Source organism: Benincasa hispida, chromosome 5 (assembly GCF_009727055.1).
Source record: "Benincasa hispida cultivar B227 chromosome 5, ASM972705v1, whole genome shotgun sequence".
NCBI classification, from domain to species: domain Eukaryota; kingdom Viridiplantae; phylum Streptophyta; class Magnoliopsida; order Cucurbitales; family Cucurbitaceae; genus Benincasa; species Benincasa hispida.
In genome coordinates this window covers 33,258,877-33,267,889 of record NC_052353.1, presented here as the reverse complement: position 1 = coordinate 33,267,889, position 9,013 = coordinate 33,258,877, and the positions used below count along the sequence as shown (strand labels likewise).

At 34.5% G+C, this 9,013-nt stretch overlaps 1 protein-coding gene across 1 annotated transcript; it reads right to left on the bottom strand.

Annotated features, from left to right (window-relative positions):
* Positions 1–3,456: 3,456 nt before the first annotated feature.
* Positions 3,457–7,389, bottom strand: LOC120077303 (uncharacterized protein K02A2.6-like). The gene is made up of 3 exons (XM_039031190.1): positions 6,753–7,389; positions 6,039–6,510; positions 3,457–4,138 (listed from the first exon to the last, which is right to left on the bottom strand). Exons 1-3 carry the CDS (start codon positions 7,387–7,389, stop codon positions 3,457–3,459), a joined length of 1,791 nt encoding a protein of 596 aa, XP_038887118.1.
* Positions 7,390–9,013: the final 1,624 nt, after the last annotated feature.

Sequence of the window (9,013 nt, the reverse complement as noted above, 5' to 3'; positions counted from 1 at the left end):
TAGATCACAACCAATTGTTTTGTGCATCCACATAGGTTAACCCTTTCATTGATTGGTCATGATCAAAAGATCCTTCCTAGTCACTCATTTCTTCTTCAAATTGCTGCTTCTCTGCCATTTGTAGTGTTTCAAGGCTTGAGTGTTTTCCCAAATCCCCAGAGGCTGATTTTAATGCATTCAAGACATTAAATGTGACTTGTTGATCTTTTACTGGCATTGTAAGTTATTCTTATTGAAAATCTATCAATATTCTGTCTGTGGCTAAGAATGGTGTTCTTAATGATAAAGTTTACATGGAAGCAAAATTATCTTCTTTTACAAGTACATCACTAGTTTATCTACTTTTACATTTACATCCTCAATTTTTTTTTGTTGGCTTATTAGCCACATATCTGTCAGTTGCATAGTTATTATAGTAGGGCTAACTTTACAATGCCTAGTTTGTTAAAGGCTAACGAGGGCATTAGGTTGATCATAAGGCACATCCAACGTTTGTTCCAACAATCATGCAAGGAATTGTGGAACTTCCAAGATCTTGTAGCTTTGGTAAGCATCTAGCTTGTTAACAACGCACTACAATTATTTGTCAAAGCTATTGTTTTAAATTCTCCTAACATGTACTTGGTTAAGATGTCCGTTAAAATTTTAACATGGTTAGACATTTCCTTGAGTGTCTTTACTAACAATATATTGATATGGATTTCTTGAATCTATGTGGAAATGGTGGAGGTGCTTTAAAACCTTAGGGTGTGTTTGGGGTAAGGATAATCTAAGAACTATAATAACCATCTCTTGCTACAGTAAATACTATTTTGTATTATCTAATTAGTTACAGTCAATATTATTTCAAACTTCTGTTTTCTACGATATTTAGTATTTGCTAGAGGTTTTATTATTTTACATTCATCGTTTTTTTTATACTTTGTTACAATGTTTACTATTTTTTTCTTAAACTAAAATAATTTACACCTCAAACATATACTATTGTGATTCAAACTAAAATAATCCACACCCCAAACAACATACTATTATAACCTAACTATAATAATGTAGGACTATAATAACCAATTTCTTGTTTCAAACGTCTCCTTGATATTTTTGAGTTACTGATTTAGGAATTGTTGTCTTTATTTGACTCTAGGTGCATTGCAATTATGTCACCCATTCCAACGCCTAATCTATCTTTAATTGTTTCTCGGACTTCATATTATATGTTTTCCTATCATCTCTCATTTCAATCCTTGGAATTGCTTGCACTTTCCTGCAATGATACATCAGTTGGGTTTTCTAGCTCTACATATTTTAGTTCACCTCTTTATGTGATCACCTTACATTGTTCATTTCCTTCTCTTTATGGAGTTTTGGTACTGTTGAAAGATCTCCTTGCTGCCTGTTTATTATCTCTATTATCAGTTGTCCTAACTGCACTTCTAAACTCTCCAAGGTTGTTATACTACTTTTAATAATTGCATCATTCTTTGCAATATATTCCTCAATGAAAATTCTCTATTGACAAACATTGAGCTACTTTTTGTGTCAGTGCTGCTTAGTTTTGGTTGTTAAATTCGGGAGTGAGTGGTTGTTTTGCCTGTTGATTTGTATTAGAAGAGTTAGCAATTTGTTCTCCCCACAAGAAATTAGGATGTTGTCTCCAACCTGGATTGTATGTATTGGAATACAAGTTAGTCCTATTGTGACCTACATAATATATAGAAGCAGGATTAAAAGTACAATTGGTACACAGGACTGTCATTGCAATAAACACAAGGAGGTGTAGAAATTTGATTAAATGTAGCAAGATTCCTCAAAGCAAGAGTCTTTAGTGTATGATTCCTCAAAGCAAGAGTCTTTAGAGTATCATTCATCACAACTATCTATGTACTTAATGCAGGCATTTTCTCACTAATTTCATGAAACTTTCCATGTAGTATCTACTCCTTCATTGGAACCCTGCTTGAAATTGGGAACCTCCTCTTAATTGTCCAATCTTTGTTGGAAGATTGTACTTTAACATTCCTTTGATAACACACCCCATGTTATTGAATTTGGGAGAAAAGAGTCTAGTCGAACTTCTGCATGGAGATGCAGAGAAAAAGGAAACTATTTAGCTCTTATTTTGATGAGAATTTTCTTTCTTAAATTATTATAGTTTTTGAAGTATAATGACTCAAATTGTTAATGTTTAAAGACTAAACTACTATAAATTTGAAACCATGTATAGAAACTAAACTGTGGGTTCTTAAATTATTTTAGTTTTTGAAAATCCTTTAAGATTGTATGAATGAAATTTTACTTGAGTTATAATCGTAATCGACAAGATTTCTTGTAAGTATTTAAGTTGATTATTTATGGTTATTAGGAGATAGCACCATGACCTTTTGGTAAGAACGTTAGAAGGGGGCAGGTGAAGGAAACCAGACATGAGAATTTTTATAGTAGTGAAAGGATTGTTCCAAATTCCATTTGCTATTGAACATACACAATTACAGTACAAAACGAAAACTAACAGACCATGCACAATGCGAAATTACAACATGCTTATAAGATAATCAAGGGAAAGATTGTATATATCTTTGAAGACTCATTCTTCAAACTATTTAGTAAGCAATCCCCATTTATTCTAGGTGAACCCCACAACGATAATAAGAATAACCTCAATTAACTATTTAGTAAGCAACCCCAAGAAAGCTAAACAGATTTGGCTTGGAAGATTGATCGATGATCAAGAAAAAAGGAGAACTTGTTCCTAACTTCAAAATTTTGAACTTTCCACAATCTAATTTATCAAACTAGATTGAAAGTTCTAATACATGCATTCTAAACACAAGAATACAAAGAAAAAGCATAAAGCTTGAGAGACAAAAACTCTAATGAAAATTCAAAGTGTGTTCCAATGACCAAAATTCAAAGCATCTTGTCCCTTGAGATGCTTTAAACTTTCATGATCAGTATGGATGACAAATTCGTTTGGCCATAGGTAATGTTGTCAAGTTTGTAATGCTCTTACCAAAGCATACACCTCCTTGTCATAAGTTGGATAGTTTAAAGTAGCGCCATTCAATTTCTCGCTAAAGTACATAATGAGTTTTTGTTTCTGCATTAAAACGACTCCATTCCCTATTCCACTAGCATCACACTCAATTTCAAATATATTTTCAAAGTTAGGCAAAGACAACAAAGGTGCAGAGCTTAATTTTTTCTTTCAAAACATTAAATGCCCTTTCTTGAGATTCTCCCCATTTGAAAACAACATTCTTTTTAACCATCTCATTCAATGGTGCATCAATGGTACTAAAGTCCTTGATGAACCTCCTATAAAAACTAGCTAAGCCATGAAAATATCTAACTTCACTAGCATTTTTAGGTTGTGGCCATTCTTGGATAGCTTTAACTTTCTCATTATCAACTTCGATACCATTTGCAGAAATAACAAATCCAAGAAAGTTAATCTTATTGTCAAAATGCACACTTTTTCAGATTGGCAAACAACTGAGCTTTTCTTAATGCAAGTAAAACCTTCCTAACATGCTCCACATGCTCTTCTAAAGACGTGGAATAAACCAGAATATCATCAAAGTAAAATACCACACATTTTCCTATGTATTCACGCAAAACATGATTCATGAGACGCATAAAAGTACTAGGTGCATTGGTAAGATTAAAAGGCATAACTAACCACTCATACAATCCATGCTTAGTCTTAAATGCATTTTTCCATTCATCGCCAACTTTCATCCTAATTTGATGGTATCCAAACTTAAGATCAATTTTAGTAAATAAAACAGATTCATGCAATTCATCTAACATATCATCAAGTCTAGGGATAGGATGACGATACTTTATCGTAATCTTGTTGATGACTCTACAATCCACACACATTCTCCAAGCTCCATCTTTCTTTGGAACCAAGATGACACAAACAGAACAAGGACTGAGACTTTCTCTCACGTATCCTTTGGCAAGCAACTCATCAACTTGCTTTTGAATTTCTTTTGTCTCGGTAGGGTTAGCTCGATAAGCTGGCCTATTTGGAATAACTGCTCCTAGAAGGAAGTCAATTTGGTGTTCAATCCCCCTTAGTGGTGGCAACCCACTTGGTAGATCTTCAGGAAAAATGTCCTTAAATTCCTGCAACAATCTAAGAAAAACACTAGGCAAAGAAGTTTTTGAGTCACTAGTTAGAAAACATGGACCTTTGCACAAAAGTACAAAGATTGGTTTTGTGGAAACCAAAGCTTTTCTAACCTCACTATTTCTAGCTATCAGACTCTCCGTTCTTTTTTTTCTCTCTTTGGGATTTTTTTTTCTTTCCACTCCTTTCTTTTTCTTCACAATTATTTTTCTCACTCTCATCATGTCACACCCCATCCCAGATCACCCTTTTACCCTAGAAAAGGGCGTGACTGCAGCAGTTATCAACCCTTAGGCTGACACTTACTGCCTAAAAACTCTTGCGGAATAACTCTGATACCAAATACAAATTATATGCAACGGGACGGCTGTAGGCCCAAAATTTATTAACTTAGAAACTTAATATGTTTAGAGTATTTACAACATTAGATTTACAAGTCCCAAAACCCACAAACTCTAGTCCCTATATGAACAATAGTAACATGTGTATAATATTAACAATAACCACCTAGCAAATGGTTACAAGTCTTTTGGTCCTTTAGTGGCAGAGCAAATACTGAGATGTCTTCAGAGAATTTGACCACTGCCTATGGGGGGGAAAAACAAAAACATTTGAAAACGAGGTGAGCTTACGCCCAGTGAGTGACGAAGAAAACATAGTAAATTCTCATGCATAATTTCAGAAAATAGTTTTATCTGAAATATAAACTTTTGCAGCATAAATATTTTCCAAGCGTAATGTATAAAAAACTGTTTTAAACATAAAACAGTAAAATCATTTCTCAAGTCAAAGTACTGTATATCTGGTAAAATAATCCCAACACCAATTACTAGTCCAGAGAGAACCCTTTTGCTCAATCTCTGACTTTATTCACCTGTGGCCATACTAAGTACCTTCACACATTAGGTACTACTGCTCAGATACCTTCTCCTTGTACTTCTGTATCTGTCTCTTATACACATCTAGATGTGTATAAGAGACAGAATCAATACATATGCATATGTAAATAGTTTTTCAACAATATGCATGCATTCAAATCTGTCTCTTATACACATCTAGATGTGTATAAGAGACAGACACATCTCTGGTTGACAAAGGAAGAAGAATGGTTTTCCTTCCATCTTTAGTGAATTTGTAGCGATTAAGATAGCCATCATGAATTGCTTTTCTATCAAATTGCCATGGCCTTCCTAATAAAATCTCTCTAGCATGCATAGGCTGTCTCTTATACACATCTAGATGTGTATAAGAGACAGGGCCCAGACTGATCCGAAAGTCTGACCCTTCTGCCTTCTTCTCAACCTCCAGCCCAGTTCCTTTGAGCCTTTTCCTCCGGCAGCCCTACTCTGAAAACTAGACTTCCAGAGCTTTCAGATGGCTTTGGAATCACTCCAAACGCACGAGTATATTGGAAGATCTTCTCGTCCAAAGTTGACACATTCTTCTGAACCCTCACTGCCCTCTACTTTCTCTACGAATTTTATCATTTTTATGTGATTTGAAAATGAAATCCCAACTCCCTATTTATAGGCGTTCAAACTGTCTCTTATACACATCTAGATGTGTATAAGAGACAGCAATCTAAGAAAAACACTAGGCAAAGAAGTTTTTGAGTCACTAGTTAGAAAACATGGACCTTTGCACAAAAGTACAAAGATTGGTTTTGTGGAAACCAAAGCTTTTCTAACCTCACTATTTCTAGCTATCAGACTCTCCGTTCTTTTTTTTCTCTCTTTGGGATTTTTTTTTCTTTCCACTCCTTTCTTTTTCTTCACAATTATTTTTCTCACTCTCATAAGAATTTTCTCTTTTTCTTTCAAATTCTTTTCTCTTTTGCTTTTGCCATTCAATGAATTTTTTTTCCTCTTTCTCATTTTTTTCAACTTCCACTCTCATTTTCTCTAACTTGCATTGCTCATCATACACATCTCTGGTTGACAAAGGAAGAAGAATGGTTTTCCTTTCATCTTTAGTGAATTTGTAGCGATTAAGATAGCCATCATGAATTGCTTTTCTATCAAATTGCCATGGCCTTCCTAATAAAATCTCTCTAGCATGCATAGGTGCAACATCACATAAGATACTATCATTGTATCTTCCAATAGAAAAAGACACAAGACATTGTCTATTGACTCGCACTTCCCCACTATTATTCAACCACTGAAGTTTGTATGGTCTAGGATGTGGTATCGTGGTCAAAACCAATCTTTTGACAAGTAATGTACTAACAACATTAGTACAACTCCCACCGTCAATGATTACACAACATGCCTTTCCATGTACATGACATCGAGTATGAAACAATGTTTCCCTTTGCTCCTCCACTAGATCTTCTTTAACTTGAGCACTTAAAGCTCTTCTAGTAACAAACGCATTGCCTACAATTGGTATTCATAACTTCCATCACTAGTCTCTCCTTCTTCAGCCATTTCTTCCTTATCCTCCTCATTTTCACTTCCCTCTCCCTCAGTTACTACCTCACCGTTATGGATGATGATTGTCCTTTTTTTTGAACAATCTCTACTGACATGCCCTAACCCTTAACATTTCCCGCACTTAATATCTCTATTTCTCTCTTTATGCTCTTCTAGTTTAGCTTTCCCTTTCATAGAAGACTCACCTTTTTCTTTAGAATTTTCTTTCACAAATTTATCTCTACTTCTAAAATCACTTCTATTCTCATTTTTCCATGATGAGTTGAGAGAAGAAGAAGGTTTAGAAGAAGTGTACCTTGCTCTTTTGGTACTCAAATGTTTTTCCACTTTGATGGCAAGATGCAACATCTCCTCTATGTCAAAATATGGCTGCAAATCAACCTTGTCAGCAATCTCCTTGTTGAGGCCATTCAAAAATCGTGCCATGAGAGTCTCCATGTCCTCATCAAGATCAAGTCGATCCATCAAAATGTCCATCTCTTTGTAGTAGTCTTCCACAGACTTGTTCCCTTGCCTCAGTGCTTGAAGCCTTTGTGCCATATCCCTTTGGAAATGATTTGGAACAAAATGTTTCCTCATGGAATCTTTGAATTCATACCATGAAATAATTGGTGCCTCAAGATTTCTTCTCCTTCCAGTCGTTAACTTGTCCCACCAAGTTTGAGCGTAATCCTTAAATTTAGCAACACAAAATCTAACCTTCTGCTTGTCACTAAAATTATGGCAAGCAAACACATTCTCCACCTCTTTTTCCCATTTAATGTACTCCTCTGGATCAGTTTTTCCAAAGAACTTTGGAATTTTAAATTTGATTCCTCCCATATTACGATCAATTGGAGCTACTTCTCATTGAGCTTGCCTTTGGAAGTTTTGATAACCTCTCCCTCGACCTCTTCCTCTAACTACTCCATGCTCAACACGTCTTTCTCCTCCTCTTGGCGCCCCAAGTAATGTAACTTGGTCATCATTATGGTGAATTACCTCAGGTTGGGGTGGAGGAGGCAGCACTCTTTCCCTTACTCGATGCTCAATCTCCAACCTATCCAAACGATCTGTCAATGCTTCCATAGTACGGATCATTCTCGCCATAACTCCTTATTGTGCCTCTCTCAAACATACTTCATTAACTTCAACATCATCTTGATTGGCCATCCTGCAAAAGAAAAAAAAAAAGTAAAAGAAAAATGGACCTCACTAGCACTCCCTTACGTGATTACTTTCTAGAAGATGAAAAAGTCACTCGTCTTTGTACTCAATATATATATAGAATTACTCCTAAGACTAGAAATATCTCAAACTTCAGCAAGTCTTATAGTATTCTTATGAGAATCATGCAAGAACAATATCAATTTAGCTAGAAGATGGAAAGTCACAAAAATCTCAAATTTAGAAACATAAATGTGATGTACTGGAATGAACTTTTAAGAAGAAAATCTATAGGAGGCTAAAAGAAAATGAAGATAAACAAATTTAGTAAAGGATCACAAAAATATATTAGAATGAGCAAAGTGTGAATGAAAAGATGGAAATGACAAAAGGATGTAGATATGATTTTTTTTTTCTTTTTTGGACTCCTTTCAAATACTCACAATGCTTTAAAACTTTCTTGAGATTTTTTCTTTAAATACATAAAACAAGTGACGTAGAATATGAAATGTTAAAGAAGATGATAAGTCACTTTTAACCTTTCTTTTTCCTTTTTTTTTTCCTGCTATTTTTTGTCTTTTTTTTTTTGGTAGCAAGCACAATAACGTACGAAGCAAGAGAAAAAAAATGAGAAGATGAAGAGTCACAAGAAATATGGAGATAGATGATATTAAACAAAGAAAGATGACATGGAAAAGAAACAAGTAAAGATATAATCTGTTTAGAGCCAAAGCTCTGATACCAAATGATAAAAGGAACTGCCTCAATCACGTATGAGAACTCCCCTTTTATTCTAGGTGAACCCCACAACGATAATAAGAATAACCTCAATTAACTATTTAGTAAGCAACCCTAAGAAAGCTAAACAGATTTGACTTGGAAAATTGATCGATGATCAAGAAGAAAAGAGAACTTGTTCCTAACTTCAAAATTTCGAACTCTCCACAATCTAATTGATCAAACTAGATTGAAAGTTCTAATACATGCATTCTAAACACAAGAATACAAAGAAAAAGCATAAAGCTTGAGAGACAAAAACTCTAATGAAATCTCATTCAAATTCAAAGTGTGTTCCAATGACCAAACTACATAGGTATTTATACTAATTGAAAAGACAACTTGAGAGGACACAACTTTTCACCTAATTGGCTAGGTTCAACAAAAACTCTTCAATTACATACATGAACCTTAATAAATGTAAATACATTGAAATAAATTAATACATCAAGCATTAAATATGGGGATGAATCTGAATTTCCAGATTCATTAGGATTTTTGGGTGCTCAAGTGACTCTTGGAG